At 42.4% G+C, this 16,943-nt stretch overlaps 2 protein-coding genes across 21 annotated transcripts in view; both read right to left on the reverse strand.

Annotated features, from left to right (window-relative positions):
• Positions 1-321: 321 nt before the first annotated feature.
• Positions 322-3,164, reverse strand: LOC143358571 (protein phosphatase PTC7 homolog). 2 transcript variants are annotated; one of them, XM_076795787.1, is made up of 6 exons: positions 2,761-3,164; positions 2,587-2,670; positions 1,813-1,992; positions 1,531-1,729; positions 959-1,215; positions 322-507 (listed from the first exon to the last, which is right to left on the reverse strand). In XM_076795787.1, exons 1-6 carry the CDS (start codon positions 2,810-2,812, stop codon positions 458-460), a joined length of 822 nt encoding a protein of 273 aa, XP_076651902.1. In that variant the 5' UTR covers positions 2,813-3,164; the 3' UTR covers positions 322-457. The 2 variants fall into 2 exon arrangements, with proteins under 2 accessions (XP_076651902.1, XP_076651901.1); XM_076795786.1 differs by having other exon boundaries at positions 2,587-3,164.
• Positions 3,165-3,768: 604 nt separating this feature from the next.
• Mmd (disintegrin and metalloproteinase domain-containing protein mind-meld) overlaps positions 3,769-16,943 on the reverse strand; it is a 71,528-nt gene continuing 58,353 nt past the window's right edge. For 9 of the 19 annotated variants that reach the window (XM_076795761.1, XM_076795754.1, XM_076795755.1 and 6 more), the window contains exons 21-26: positions 16,554-16,712; positions 14,691-14,762; positions 10,898-11,040; positions 8,415-8,844; positions 6,482-6,670; positions 3,769-4,581 (exon numbers count right to left, since the gene is read on the reverse strand). In XM_076795761.1, the coding sequence (XP_076651876.1) occupies positions 3,987-4,581; positions 6,482-6,670; positions 8,415-8,844; positions 10,898-11,040; positions 14,691-14,762; positions 16,554-16,712 (1,588 nt within the window). In that variant the 3' untranslated portion in view covers positions 3,769-3,986. Of the gene's footprint in view, positions 4,781-6,481; positions 6,671-8,414; positions 8,845-10,897; positions 11,041-14,690; positions 14,763-16,553; positions 16,713-16,943 lie in introns of those variants that run through there. The other 10 variants (XM_076795766.1, XM_076795757.1, XM_076795767.1 and 7 more) reach the window with 10 other exon arrangements.

Below are 16,943 nucleotides of genomic sequence, written 5' to 3' on the forward strand. Positions count from 1 at the left end.
ACACATAGGAACACACACACACACACACACACACACACACACACACACACACACACACACACACGCTGAGTCTGTTTGCAAAAAAGATTCAATGAATTTACCTCTTACGATTAATTTTTATGATATTTCTTACATCTTATCATTATTTTTTAAACATTCTATCCATAACGCATTACAGTGTCACGTAGTTATGTTATTGTGCTATACAATATATAGTTATCATATCGTTTGGCCGACGATACGCAAAACTATTGACCATTCGGTGCATTTATTGCTCGCTTGTTTTTACGATTGCGAATGAAATCGATAAAATAGAAAAACTGATTTACAAAACCATTTATTTCGATTTAAATAATAAATGATTATCATAACAGGATATAATGATGTATAACTAGGTACATATACGCAATGACATGGACTATAATACAATGATCAAGATTCTATTGTACATATTTTATTATATTGCCACCGTTGCTAAAAGCACTGTAATGTCGTCTGGCTTACCACCTGAAAAATACAAAAAGAAAAATACATTATGCATATTCACAGTTATCGATTCATTCGACTTATCTCTAAAAAGTAAACTGTCACCACTAAGTATCTCATTCGGAATAAAGAAAAGCATCTTATTTTTTAAAATCTATTATCAAGTTCATTGGCTTTTCTTTGTCTAATAATTATTTTATCGAGCAATGCATTGGTTTAAGCTGTTCGTTTTAAGTGGAAGAATTGAACAATATTTAAGGTACTATATAGAAGGATAAAGTTATTGCAAAGTCACCACCAAAGTATAAGAGATAGGTACATAACGTAAGATATAAGAAATTGTGAAATGTATACTATGAATAAATCGTATGTATTTTTTATTGAAAAGTCATTTGTATTGTAAGCGATCGAGTCGATCGAAACCGAAGCATTCTTTCTGTGGTGCGTTCAGCATATTAATAGCATTACATACCTATAGTGTCAATTCCGTTCTCTCTAGCACTTTGGGCGAATGGAGACATAAATGCGCCGTCGAAAGCTAAACTACGAGCCATCCAAGCTATTGTATTGGCAACACCTTGTATTTTTGTAGGATCTCTTTCCCCTTGAACTTTACGCATCTCTGTGATAAGCAGTTGGTCAGGCACATTGTCAAAGACCCCGTCGGTCGCCAGCAGAATTACATCGCCGTCTTCGACCCCAAAACTCGACGTATCTGCAGACTCTGGACTGAAGCACGAATAGGAACGTTGGTTCACACATATGTACATATATCAATGCGTCCATCTATGGAAATTTCTTGTACGTATACGAGATATCTCTCTCGATAATTGTAACACTTTGAATGCCCCTTCTAGCAACCTCACAAATTGTATGACACTGAAAGTACTTTTCCAACCTTCTTGCATTTTGTACATCCTAACCATTTGCTACAAATAAATCTAATAAATGCAGACAAATATTTTCGTCTCCCATTTCTGGGAGACGTGGCGTTCAAAGTGTTAATGCTCCTCCTCGTTTCTGTCTGTATGGAAAATAATATACCTGTCGCTAAGTACCAGACCAGAATGTCCTGGAGGTGGAAGAGACAATTGAAACGGAGTATTAAAGTAGTGTTGTTGTTCGGAAGAACGATGAACTACTTCCCCTTTCCTTACAACTACGAAACCGCTGTCGCCGATATTGGCCGCGTAAATGCTGCTCGTCTCTTTATTAAGGACTATAACGCATGCAGTGCTGCTACCTAAAACAACGTCCTTAGATATTACAGACATTGCAATGAATTTCCAAGGGTTTCTAGTTAAGAGAAACGGACGTTTTTCATACCTAATATGGGTTGTTTATTTTCTAGTAATTCGTAGTAACTACGTGCTAATAAACCGGCTGGTTCTGAAGGCGTGAACCTGCCCATGGAAACCAGTCTTTCGCAAGTTCTCATTAAAAAGCTAGAAAACTCTCCTGGATCGATTCCGTAATGCCTCCATCCCCCTACGCCGTCAGCTACACCTGAAAAGTTGAGAGAAACGTCTAATTCCTTGATACGCATAGCATAGACTGAACCAAAGAGAAGAGAACACAATAAAGAAAGCATTAACCCTTTGACTACAGTAACAAAGTTGTTGCAAAGTAAACGTTTCGAAATCACTGTGTTCAATGCAAACAAGTATTGTTCACGTCTGGAGAGAAGAGACTCGTGACTGCACAGAGGCAAAAGGGATAAGCTTCTAGCTTTGCGTAATCCCCATATTGAATGCTTACTTGTTTAATGTACATTGTAATCTACTCAGCAAATAGCAAAAATATTTATGACTCAACTGTATAAGCGCGTGTGCCTAGGCTGACCTGACTGACATTCCTGCAGAGTCTCTTCTCTCCAGAAGTGAACAATATCTTGTATTGGGTGTTATGTTTGCACCAAGAGAACACCTCTCATTGGGTGCCTATGGGCTGTACATGGTCAAAAGGCTAACTAGGTGGAGGATTCTATAGAAAAAATACGGAGGATTAATGCGACCAATTGACATTAGCTATCAAAGGGTTAAGTAGGTGGAGGGCTCTACGTAAACAACGAGGAAGAGTAGGGTGATCGATGAGCATTACCTATTACTTCGACAGCCTTGAATTTGGCACTGAACCAAGCGTCGTCACCGAACTGACCCTTGCGTATACGTCCTCGCGAGAAGTCTTTGGGAAAACCACATACCGCTGATATAAATGATGCCTCGTGACGTTTGTTCACGTTAGGGTCAGCGCAAGCTGTATAATTTGATATACCGTTCCATATCGCCCGAGACAGCAGCCTCCCGGTCCAATAAATGGACTGCATCGTACGGTGAGGCTCAAACTCGCGTGTCGCACATCTTTACCAACTAGACAACGATCACCGTGAATCGTGCGGCACGATTCAAGAATGTGTCGAAGGCATGTTTCTGAGAGAGGCTCTGAGAAACGATGGGAACGTCAATCAGATCGATTTTCGTCGTTCTTTCCTGTTTCGTTCAACACCGTCCTCGGAACCCGATCCACGGTCCTAGCAACGAGGATTCCTCACCGTGGTTCCTAATCAAATTTTGTATCTCTTGCTGGGCACGAAGCGAGAAAGTCCATCAACCAGCGCTCCGTTAACAAACCAACACCCTGAACCATCCTCAGTGTTCCTGCACCATGGAACACGATAGCAAAAAGGATTTTTATAGAGACGAAACTACGTACGATGCTCTACAAAGACCGATTTCCAAAGCGCATGCGTCCGCAAGTGGATCTATCATGAATGTAGCTGAAGAATGCATGTACAAAACGTGTGATCGAAAGTTATTTTCATTATGTAGGTAGTTAAATGTTAAATTAAAAAGTGTATTATAAAGGTTTTTAGATATTTAAAGGTTTTTTTTTACGATTTTAATATGAGAATAATATTTAAGTGACATTATAATCGATAAGTGGAAAATTCAATTGAAATTGGCGACGGTGAAGTTAGCTGCGTGGTGCGCGCGATTCTTTTGATTATCGGATAAATCGATTGCGATTCTCGAACGCGCGGTTCTTTCGATTCTCGAACGGAAATTTGAATTTATACTTGGCTTCTGATCCGCGGAGATTATGAGTTCAGGTGTACTTTAAATCATTTTAAAAAATGTTGCAAAGGTACTTACTTTTCATCGATATGTAGGTTGGATTCGTTTGGAAACTCGATTAAAATGAAAAGACACGATTCGAAGTGAAAAGCATACATAGGAAGGTACGTACAATGAAGTTACAACGACACATATCTTTGAGTAAATCGCTTTACTAATGTTTATTAATAAACATTTCATATAGATTATTTTAATTCATTATAATTTAGGGTTGCCTGTTGTTGTTGTTTCCGAGTTGTTGTTCTTGCGCTGCCGCGATCGAATAAGTTTATCGTTATATTTACACTATTCAGTATAAAATGCGAGTTCAAGATTAAATCACATCACTATGTTTTACAGACACTATCTGTCATCGATTAATAATTATCAATGCTTGTATTCGGGAAAATGCGAAGGGGGCAATAGGGCAGTATTTTCGTTATCACTAATGTTGTTGGTATTTAATTCTTTGGGGGAACCATTATTTATGTTACAATCTAGACTAAATGTATCGTCTAGTGGGCATTTGTTAATATTAGGCAAGTGATTAACATCGATTCCACAAACGTCGGAAAGGAAATTTTGTTGTTGATGGGATTGAGCATTTTCAGTCTCGTCGTTTTCGAGACCATTGTTGTCAGTATGGGGTGGGGATGGATAATAGCCACGCTGCTGTATTGGCAGTTGTTCCACCGGCAGTTGGTGTTGTTGTTGACATTGATGCTGTAGTGACGACTGCTGCTGCGGCTGTTGCTGCTGCTGCTGTTGCTGCAGCAATGGCTGAGCATGGTGATTATGGTGATGTTGTTGCTGTTGCAACTGTTGGTGATGTTCGCATTGGCCTTGCCGGTGTTGCTGCAACAACTGCATCGTGCCACCACCAGTCATTGCAGGTGGCGGCGGCTGCTGTGGTGGCCGGTGCTGCACTCCGTCCTCACTAGTCCATCGGGCTAGTTGTTGTTGAGCTTGAATAAATGCATCACTAGAAAATAACAAGATTACACAAGCCCATTGGATCTATTCCACGACCACTAATGCTGCATACGCGCGTCTAGGCCGCGGGCACGCGGGTATACTCGCCTTCAGCAAGCTCCTAATCATTGGACTCGGCCTCTTACCTCACCAAGGACCGGTACCACGTGTGTGCACGCTCTCTACTCAGAACTGCAACCCTTTCCAAGCTGCGTACAGGGTAAGAAGAATGCTTTACCTTTCGAAATCTATTGCATACACTGGAGAAATTCTAATAACGAAACTTGTGTCATTTTTTCATAGGTGTTCCCCTCCGTGAGAGAAATGTAATCGAGGGGAGAGGAACTACTCATTTAGTGGTAGGTTGTACAAGCCTTGACGTACCCTGTACACTTGGACAGAGCTGCCCTATTTGTGAAGGTTTCGCAGTCCAAACAGAAACCCTCTGCGTGATTCACAGGCTACTATTACGCATGTGTATGTACATGATCATCTTCTGTGTAGAATGTACCATATAACGAAAGGCACTCAGTAATGGAAGAGAAAGATGACACGTGTACATATACTTACGTGTATGCATGTCGTTAAATACACAGAAAGCTGTCTATAGCCTTGTGCGCGTGCGAAGCTCGATGCAATTGTAAACGATCTTCGAGGAAAGAAAGCTTCAGATAAGGATAAGTGCCGGATCGTTCTAGCGTGTCGTAAACCGCAGACAATCTTAGTCCAGAGTCTCAGTCTTTTGCGACAAGCACTGTGTGTTCGGTACTCTGACATATTGGTATATTGGATGAACACGCTCTACGAACGCTTGCTTTAGCGCTAAACAAGAGGCCCATAGTGTTCTAATGAGTCCCGAGACGACTTCTCAGCACATCCACAGCGCATTGCACAAGCAGCTAAAGCGGTAGAGTAGTAGCATGCGAGAAAGTTGGTGTGTTCGATCCCGCTTTTTTGATCAATGTGAAATTCGACTCCGGCTAAACTTGCGGATTTCATCAAACAGAAAAGACGGAGAAGTATGCCGAGTCTATTTATATCCTGTCTCGTACTTTATTCACATTTGGGACAATGTTCTTCGAGAGAGCCATTGTTGTTTCCCTAGCCTCATGCACCAATCCTTATCTGAAGGGATAGCAGTGATGGGAATTACAGTGGACGAGCAATGCGTGATTCTCCTGTTCAAGGTCCCATCGTTCCTCTTCCTTCGTGTACCTTTACGTTAGAGCTGCGCTGACGAAAGCTGGTCATAAGAATGCCGCTCTTTATGCAAAATAAAAATTGTTTGCATCGGGTACAGCAGAGAGCAGTCGGATATAGATTTAATTCTTTCTTTAATAATTTCAACCAGTTGAAAATAGTACATCAATTATTCAATTATTCAATTGTTCAATTGTTCTTCAATTACTTTCATTTTTGCACTCCTTTAAATTTAACTTATTCGTTTTTGTTATGAACACATAAAATCTGCAGTCTACTGATCATTTGCCTTGATCGTTTATCGCTCTTCCAACATAGACGTACCCTCACGCGGTAATTGGATAATGTTTTCTATGATAGTAATAATAAAATGACCCTATTTTCAGAGTTTTCGACGAGGGAGGAGCATCGCAGGCCTTGAAGAAGCAGAACACGGCAGCTCGCTACTCTATTCGCGACGCGTGAATTAGAGAGAAACATGGATTGCAATCAATGGATGATCGATACACGTGATATCTCGGTGCCCAACGCTAATCGGCTGGAAGTGGCTCGCTGAGAGGAAGCTTGCTGAGGGTATCGTGAATGCACAGAGAGATCTTTAACGATCACGAGTTAGTGTTCAACTACGGTTCGGTTCGGCGTGGGTGTTTCTCTGTCTATCTACGAGAGAGGACAAGCCCGTTTCTTATTGAAAGAATCTGCGGAGATACCTTTCACTATCGGGCGTTTCACCCCTAGCATTTGAGCCTCTGTCAGGGTCGGCAGTTTCATAGATACCCTCCTCCACTTGCATTTGGTGGGAGTGTTGAGTGTGCTGGTGGGTGCCGTAAGGACTTCGAGAAGACGGCTGACGGCACCGACCGTAGGTATCGTCGTGGGCGCGGATCAACCTTCTGCTTCTACGTGAGAAATCGAATCAGAAACTCCTTTAGAAGTCTAGCCGAAAGTCAATCTGCAGAATAGCTACCTAGTCTCCGATTTCGTAGATTTTTGGATACGGTATATAAATCCCAACATTTCGAACAACTTTCTCCTTCGTATGTTAACGGCGGTTTTCGCTTAGTTTCCGAGATATTCTCGCGAAAAACTGTTCTGCTATGCGCGACTGCAAGAAGTGTCTGTTATAATTATTTTACCCAACCGTTGCCGGCTGCCTTACGACGGCTGGATTACTAAACCTAACCCGAACAAATATAGTCACTTTTAATTGAGTTGTAGCAGACATTTCTTGCATGGAAAGCAGTTGTGCACAGGACCTTTCAGCACGTTCTATACTTGTTTCTGAAATGGCCGGCGATCGACCACCAATACTAACGCATGCGGTACTACAAACGCAAAAACAGAATTCATAGACAGAATTCACTGTAGCGGTACTGCGCAAAGGAAAAAGTTGTTCAAAATATCGATCTCTACAACGTATCCAAAAATCATCGAAATTGGACGGTAGGTAGTTGTTCGGAAGGTTCACCTCTAGCCGATATGGACGATGATATATCGGTTAATCGTTACAGCGTTCCCGGTTCGCGAGTTCCTAACTATCCCAAATAAAGTCTCTCTTTCTCTACCTCTGCCGAGGAGTCAAGAAAGACAAGTGCACGGCGAATAACCTTCTCATAGATCGCGTAAATACTGATCGATTCGGCGTGGAATGATCCATCCACACGCATACGGTATAAACAGACTCTGCATCATCGAGTATCGTGCAACCGAATCCCTTGCCGAGGTGTTGCTGACGGCCCCGTGTAATTACGTATCGTCACTACGCTAACGCTACTTGTATCCAGACGCGTAGCTTGTCTGATCGTACGGTATTATCTCGTTGTCCTTCGAAGGTGTTCTCCATGGTGTACTTCAACATTGATATCCTGATTTCAGATGAACTATCAAGGAGAATATTTTATCTTCGATCTCACAGGATCAGCGAGGCAAGATTACCCAACGAGATGGTACCGCGTTACTACGTTCGTGGCGAAAATTATTCGATCGAACACATCGGCGTCGTCTACTTTTTGTTAATGGTAACGGTAAATGCAACGAGAAAATCATTTTCCTTCCTGTAAATTTCATAAAATGTAACATAGTCTTCTCGACGCCTATTTAATTACATTCACAGTTCCGATCGAATACCTTCCGCCAGGAATAATATATGCGTAATTCAAGAAGCGAGGAGGTTACGAAAAAACAAACTGGCGAGAGAAGAGAAAAATGTAAGCAATTACGCGCATCGGTGGCAAGTATACAAGAAACGCAACAATAGTGAGCTGTGCCAGCCGGTGCGAGGAGAGTTAGTGTCCTCGAGTTCGAATACAAAATTAGATATGTATATAGGTATGCTCCGAGCATTACTAAATGTATGGGGCTTCTATAGCTCAACAACGACTGTTCTTGTGTATACTATTCAGAGTCTGAACCTCGGGGTCTCTCCGAAGACCAGCTGAGAAAAGAATTATCGCGAAGCAAAGAACAGCCGCCGATCGAAAACGACGTGGAAACGACGAGAAATAGAGAGAGAGAGAGAGAGAGAGAGAGAGAGAGAGAGAGAGAGAGAGAGAGAGAGAGAACGAGAAAGAGAGAGAACGTGGAGAAGAAAGAATGTAAGCGTGGCGAATGAAGCTTTTCGATCTTTCGCTTGTCAGTTCTTACCCTTGGGAGGATTCGCTACAAACGGACGAATCTATCCTGTAGTGACGATCAGTCTCGCTCTCGGATATCCGCATCTCCTCGGAGCCACAGGGGCTCAGGTGACTGACGTGACGGGACGAGTGACGCTCCAGCTGCTTGATCAGGTCTTCTATGTTGCGGAAGCTTATCATGCCGCAAGTCTGGTCCACCGGGAGAGGGATCTCGTCGTCGTCGTCCTGGTTGTCGATGTCCTGGCCGTCCATGTCCTTGTGGCAGGGATCCGGATACACGCATTTGTGCCGGCCCTCGTCCTTCACCACGTTCACACCGGTGGAACTTGTTCCGGACAGCTCGTGCCGGGTCTTCGCGTTCCTTAACGCCTCCATGATGTTCTCATGGTAGCCGTTCAACCGGTCCAGAGTGCGTTCCAAGTTCACCACAGTACCTCCGTCTGTACTCGTATTACAACACCGATTACAATCTTTTCTCAGTTTTCGGTGTACGAAATCTACCGGACATGGAGGGTTGGTATACACTTATAGTCGGTGTACAAAGTATTCGTACACCTTTTAAAAACAAATAACTTTTTTAAAATTGGAGAGAACGGCTTGAATTTTTTTTTTTTTGAGATGTTAGAAGGACTAATTTACTAAATAATGCATAAATAATTTTTTTTTAAATTGCTACTGGTCGTAATTGAGAAGAAAAAAGTAGAGGTCACGAATTTTAAGTTTTTTATCTGTGTCTGTGATGAAAATTTAAAGGAGACTGTTGTAAGTCTAAGTAAATTATACAGGGTGCTCGACTACAGGTGAGAGAAAATTTAAGAGGTGGTTCTCCAAGACAATATAAGACGAAAATGAAGAATGAAGAACTTGCGATTTTGGTTTCATTTTATAGTTATTATCAATGCGGCAACCCGGCCAACAGAGGTGTACGTTGCTCACGTTATAGAGGCGTGCGGCAGTCACGTATCAAAGGAGGTCCTTGCTCGCACCCAATGGCTTCGACATCGCACACTTTAGCCAATAATTCGGATAGAATCAAAAATGCGTGTGGAATACCCAATCGGATGGTTTACGAATTCCTGCCAGGAGACTTCTTGTGAGGCACGCGGAGTATCTGTCACTCGATACGTGACTGTCGTGCGCCTCCATGACGTACGCAACGTACACTTCCGTTGGTCGGGTTGCCGCATTTTAGGCGGATTTTTAATTGTTAATAACTAAAAAATAAAGCCGAAATCGGAATATTTTTATTCTTCATTTTCGTCTTATATTATTATGGAGAACCGCCCTTTAAATTTTCTGTAGACGAATACCATGTATGCATGCACAAAATCAAGGTTGTTAGGAAATACAATTGATTGAAAATAGCAAAAATTGTAAGAAACTGCGATTTAAACCCTAAATTCAAAGATTTTTACATCTTACAATGCCCATAGTTTTTTATGCGTCAAGCTATTTCATGAAACTTTGTGCATGTACATATATTACTTAGATCTACAAAAGCGACCTTTTAAATTGTCATTACAGACACTGATAAAAAACTTAAAATCTCAACAAAAATTCAAGCCGTTCTCTCCAATTTTAAAAAAGTTATTTGTTTTTAAAGAGTGTACGAATACTTTGTACACCGACTGTATATACAGTAGACTCCCTCTTACCGGTCCACATGGGACTGGACCTCTGGCCGGTTAATACACATCGTATGCGTATGCACTGGATCCAAAAAGTATTTAAACACTACATTTTCGATTCTCGAAAAATTATTCACGTATACATGTACACATAAAATCTAGATATGATATAGTAAAATATTGTTGAGTGTCTTATGTCGAAGTTCATTATTACTCTAGAAATATGACAATCGACAACAATTATGTTGGTTAAAGGGAGACCGGATAAAAGGGAGTCTACAGTATAAACTAGAATAATTTTTAGGTTAAAGAATATTTATATGTAGCGGATGACACACTCGAAGTTTCGCACGTAATTATATCCCAAGCTATAGCTCGTTGTAAAAAATATTTCAAATAAAACTTACTCTGTTTCGGGGAAGACACCTTACATGGTGGTCGTGCTTCCGTTTAGTTCAGCTTAATTTTGAATGGCACTAAATGACCTCGAATAACCTTGAGAGACGAAAGTGTTACAGGTCAGTGAATTCGTTTCGAGGTAGGCTACTCGTTTACCTAAATAGAAACATTCGCAGTTCCGCATAAAAAAAGACAGAGGTCACCTTGAAATCTTGGAAGCATGTCGCATCTAGAGAAGATTTGTGAACACCATAAGATATCACCCCCCTCACGAAACAGAGTAAGAAATGTTTTGTTCAAGGAGCTATAGTAATTGCGTGTGAAACTCAAATGGGACATCCTGTATAGCTGTATGAAATCATTTCAATGTATCTACGATAGCTATGGTAACTAATTTTTTTCAAGGGTTACCTTCCCTCCATGGGCTCGCGTGAAACAACGTCGGGACTATCAACTATTACAGTACCGCAAACAGTGGGTTTCTTTAAGATTCCTTTCTGAGACCCTCCATGTTGGTGATTGCTCGATTGCAGATCAATAAAAGAGACAGCGTCCTCTCCCATGCTGCCGTCGTCCTCGTTTATGACGGTCCTCCTCATCTTATTCTCCCTGAAAATGGTCAGGCAAACGAACAATTGGTGTCTCGCGCGTTCTCGCCGATTGGTCTGATGAATTTTCTTCTGTCCAACAACCGATTTTCCCGGCGTCGTTACGAGTGCATCGTGATGGTTAAGAAAAACGAGTTTACTTGGTCATCGCGAATCTAACACGATTTTTATTCTTCCAGGTGACTGTGAAAACACAAATCGAACAGAGAGACAAGGAGAGAGAAAAAAAGATTATCGACGGATCCACTCGTTTTCTTATAAACTTAGGTAACTGGAATTTACTCAGCGAACTGTATATTCTTGAGCGATTGTTCCCGTGAACGCGAGAAACTCGTTTCTCCGCCCACGGGTGTCACACAGTACCCACCGCTTCTTTCTTCGGTCGCGATCATGTAGCGACGTCTACAGTAACGCCTCGATATATGCGAAAAGTATAGTGCGAGACATTAGTGTACCTCTCTGGCGTTCACGCTCCCTCGTGCGAATTTTTGCGTTAATGTGTCGAGTGCAGCAAATTTAGTTAGGATCTGCTAAATGCAAGAAGGTTGTCCGTGTACTCTCAGCGTCATAAGTCTTAGTGTCTTAATTTTTATTCAATCCAGTACACTACTTTGATTTTATGGTATTTTTAAGGCTGCCGGATCGGCACTCAAAGTGTTCAAATTCAACACGAGCCACGTCAACGCGCGGTGGTCTGTGAACACCACGAGGGATCTACAAGACGATACAGAGATCGCTATAACGAAAACTGTGCGTTCCAAGAAACACGTGTCCATTGTATTTGAATCCTTTCAGGCTGACAGCACACTTTTCCCATTCTCGAGAGCAGACGCGTCTCTGGATCATCCTGTAGACGCTGAGTTATGTTTATACTGCGGATTTTATGCCAAAAACCAGTTAGTGCAATTTAAAACGACAGAAGGATTAAATGAATTTAAGAATGTCGATTTAGTATTTTCAACTTGTTACGATTATTAAAGAAAAAAATATCTAAATGACTACCGTGTCTTGCAACCGATGCAGACAATTTTGATTTTGCATAAAGATCCGCAGTCTAGTTACGTTGTTGCACGTGGACGGCGGAGATTGAGCTACGCGTTCGGACTTTTTTCAAGAACAGAAGAGCAGATTTTCGAAAGAGGTTCACCGTTCCACGGGCAACAATCTCTGCGGTACAAGAATAATAATTATTGGTTTCGATTTGGTCGGGTTCAGAGCGAGTGCAACTAACAAGCGAACAGCGTCTCAAGGTCTCGTACAATGTAAAACGAATACGTTCTTCTCTTGTAACGGTCCGAGGAGGTGAGAGAAAGTATAACGATGCATGCTTCGGATGTGCCACATACGTTTTTGTGCAAGAATGAATACATACACTTCGATGCCGATGACTCGGGTGCGTCGCATTCAAAAGAAAAAATCATGCTTGTGCCGAGGTTCGAGAGAGAGGGGCGGGGGTGGGGGGATGAGAAAGAGAGAGAGTAAAATAGAGTATCAAGCAGCAATTCTACGCATGCACTTTCTTCCTTTCTACCGTGGACTGAGATCACAGCAAATGTACGTGTATGTGTGCGTGTGTGTACTGTACCGTTCAGACTAGTTCGACATCGTCATGATAGAGTTCGATCGTGTCGCACTATTCTGTACCGTATCGTTTTCGAGGAACACAGAGTATTTCCTCCGTAGCGTCGCGCGCGATCCAACAGGGGAACAGCGAGTTGCTCTTTCCGGCGGGGATAGAAATGCTACTCGAGAGAGGAAATACACTGTGCAGCGTGTAGTGGAATGTACAATGCTGGTCGATGCTGAACGGAAACAGAAACGAGAGAACGGGCAGTCGGAGCTACACGGTTACAGAGCGGAAAGTAATGTAGTTTTCTACTGTGGTCTGTGTGTAGATCGATGCGATGGAAACGTGGCTAATATCTCGGGAATGAGATGATTCTCTCTATCTGTGACGTTCCACGCATGGAGAAATATCCTGGTGGCGTCTCGAATCTCGGTCCGGATGTATCGTGCCGTTATGCGGAACGCTAACAGACCCAACACCTCGACCCTCGTTACTTCGAATCGAGCCGGACGCTCGTCGTAAGTGTCAGCCTCACTTAACCCTTTCGATGTTTACTGTGAGTGTACTCGTCACGAAGAAACGGCAATTTCTCGTTTAATCAGGAGGGTATACTCGTCGTCGCTTAAAAACATTTAAGCACGCGGGTGCACGCCTTCGAAATTATATAAATAGACTGCGGATTTTATGCGTTTCTGACGACAATAAGTTGGTCAAGTTCAAGACAGTAAAAATATGAAAAGAATTTGAAAACATTAATACATTATTTTCAACTTATCAGAATTATTAGAAGAAGAAGCAAATTTCTATCTGGCTACTGTTCCTTGCAATGAATACAGACAATTTTTATTTTGCATAAAGATCCGCAGTCTATATATAAAAAAAAAACATTTATTGTTAAAGGGTTAACTGTGCCGCAGTGTAATCGACTTGTAAAACGGGCTAATTGTAAGCGCGCGTCAGGCTCCCAGAAGGAAAAGCGAACGAACAAGACCGTCCTCGTAGTGTCAAGTCTCAGAGCTACAGCTTGCATGTTTCTGTCGGTGATAATCGCGAGAACATATACAGTAAATTCTCGTTACAAGTCAGTTTCGCCGTTCTGGTGACTGACTCTTATACGAAATCGAAGGTTCTCGCCGAGCGTCGCATTTGAAATACACAGGGCACGCTGGAAACCTGAGAGTCATATCCGTCCACTAAGCGATAGTGACAAGAAGACTGAGAAGATGTCTTTCTCCGATACAATGTTGCACGGAGAAACGGACAGCGAAGCTCGAGAGCCGTCGCCGTGGAGGAGTGTGTCACAACATTGTCGGCTATATCGGTGTGAGACCTGAAGACCACTACATACTAATCCAATTTCAAATCTTCTTTATCTTTCATTAGATTTTTTATGAAACTTTTACCAACATATTCGTGGCATTTTTCTGATGAAAATGATACCAAACGCGATATAATTCGGATCACATTTACACTAATTTTCCGTTAATGTAATTGTAATGGGAAGTAACTTTCATCGTCCACTACACAAGTAAATATCATCGGAATTATATCATATTTGGTTTCATTTTAATCAGAAAAATGCGACGAATATGTCGGTGAAAGTTCCATAAAAAAAAATAAGGAAAAATAAAGAAGTTTTGTAATTGGATTAGTAGTGATCTTCTGGTCTCACGTCGATATACTCGACAATGTTGTGGCGGCGACGGCTCTCGAGTTTCGGTCCCTCATCGCGGTGGTGTGGGTACTTCCACTGACTCCAAATTGTAAGGTTGGCACTGACTCGTAATGAGAATTCGCTGTGGTCGGTCGGTCGCGTCGATCCTCCGTGACCGCGTGTCTTTAAACCGAGTCGTGTGCGAGCGAGTGTGTCTCTCTCTGCCTCGAAAGGCCCAGTTCCTCTTATACTGTTCCGTGTGGTCCCTTTTTTTTCTTTTGGTGGGCGAGAACGGTACAAGCCAGGACTCCTCGTGTTGAGTCCTGGCTCGTACCTATGGGGAGATAAGGGGGAGCCAAAGGGGGGCGTGTTCGAGTCAGAGATCATCGATCAACTATGGTGACATAACGGCGAGACACATGAGACTTACTTGAGTCTTGGCCCGTCTGCGGTGGTGACGTTATTCGGGGGTAGAAACAGCACGCGCTGGTTGTCGGTGCGGCTAGAAATATACTAATATAGGCATGCCGCGGGTATTCCACGATTCTAGAACCCTTTGCGGTCGGGTTCCACTAGAGAGCACGGCGCTGCTCGTCGACGCGGACAAGCAGCCACGCGAGGATTCCACCTTTTCCGATCGTCGACCGCAAAGGGTTGTTCATAGCTGTGTAGAAGACGGGAGTCGCGCGCGGACGGTGTCTCTAGCTGGGTCGTGCCTCGAGAGACGCGGCGAGCCGTCTTTGATCCCACTTTGAATATTATTAGGTTGTTACATACGAAACGTCCGATGTTCAACAGTAACAGTAACTATCGTCCATATGTTTACTTCGTCACTTATATAAAAAGAATACATGACAATCACATTGATTAACAAAATTCAATGCCTATTATAAAAACTGGAGATAGTTGTAGACTATAATGGGATTTCTAGATCGAAAGGCTTCATTACATTTGCACTCTGAAATCGAACATTTCATATCACCAAACCTAACATTAGACTCATTGGAAAGTTCTGCTGATCCAGTTGTTGCCGGTTCTCGCGACACCCTCGAGCAAGAACCGTTCATTTTCTCTTTACCGTCGTGTTTGCCTCTCCGAGTCGCGGTAGAGAAGAATCGACGACTTCGCAAACGAGACTCTGCTGACGTCGAATGAATGTCGTGTGAACGTGAATTCGTGTGACGCAGAACATTAATGGAGAACCAATAGATAAAGTAGAAGCGAGATGTGTGTCATTGGCGATCGTTGATGGATCATTTTTCAACACTAGTTTGTAGCAGGGGTCTTCCCTAGTCTGCCTCTGAGAAGCGTTACGTATTGTATACAATATACAGGGCGAGTCACTAAACTGTACCACCTGAATTTACAACAAATAGTTTCAAACGAAAGTTCCTCTATGCCAAACAACACACGTAATGTGATCATTAATTTTTCAATGCCTTCATATTTTATCGAGATACAAGGGTGATCTTGAGTTTTTGCATTACAATGCGTGATATTTATATATGTGATTCGGAAGAGTATCGAATGTCGTGTAAAAAAGCATTCAGGCATACAGGATGAAAAATGACACTGACATATTTATATTTGTATTATATTTATATATTCATATTTATTTTATATTTTATATTTAGTTACTGACATATTCTTCAGTGAAAGCTGAAAGACCGTGTTCAATAATCATTAGTTTTTGACCCCATACAGCCTAATAACTTTTTACTCAGCATTCAATACTTTTTCAACTTACGCATTATGAAAGAAAAACTCGAGATCGCTTTAGTACCTAGATAATAAAGTGAAATGTAAGAAAACTAATTGTTACATTGTATGTACCTGTGAATGTCTAACAACTTTTGTTTGAAGTATTTTTGTATGCACGAAGTAGGTTACCAGAACATTTCGGTGTTAGGTGACTCATCCAGTATATGTAGAGATCTATCGTGTCTGCTCACTGTCCGACTAGAGCTAAACGCGACGAAAGCGAACGCCTTTTTGGAAGTTGAAGAATTTTGATCAGTGATCGCGGCGTATGTACATTGAACAGACAAACGATAGAGAAATGCAGAGAAGGCTCTCTCTCTCGTGTCGAACCGAAGCTCCCCAACAACCACGGAGGAGAGGTTCGGGTGAACTATACCCGGAGCCGTTCGGGAGCCTTTTCTCGAGAGTACGAGTCGTCGCTGATGGATCTAGATATGCCGCGACCTACGAGTGATGTCATTCTAGATATATCGGTGGATCGACCGAGGCAAAAGGTTTCACGTGGGCCGTTCGACTTTTTGTTATCTCGTACCTGTTGTACTTAGGCATAGTGTGGTAGGTGAGGATGTCATTGTTGACGCTGTCCAGCACCGCGTGTTCCGGATGGTGGTTCTTTGAGACGCTGGTGTAGTTTTTCGCCGGCGGTTTCTTCACGTACGGCTGTTCGTATTTCTGGACGGTGCTCTTCCTTCTGTGAGAAAATGCCGGATTACGAGGCTGTCGGTTTCCCGTGATCGGCGACACACACCATATAGAAGACACATCGTTTAAGAAGCGCATGCAGACTACGGGCTGGGGAAATTCTGCGTTCCTTTTAGCGTGAAATCTTTAGATAGACAGCATACGTGACCTATTCCCAGCAAAAAATCCCGCACCATACCCGTCCCGTCTTTAACTCTGTCTGTCTCAGAACCGATTCACC

The sequence above is a fragment of the Halictus rubicundus genome, chromosome 11 (assembly GCF_050948215.1).
Source record: "Halictus rubicundus isolate RS-2024b chromosome 11, iyHalRubi1_principal, whole genome shotgun sequence".
In the NCBI taxonomy this organism is placed as follows: Eukaryota; Metazoa; Arthropoda; class Insecta; order Hymenoptera; family Halictidae; genus Halictus; species Halictus rubicundus.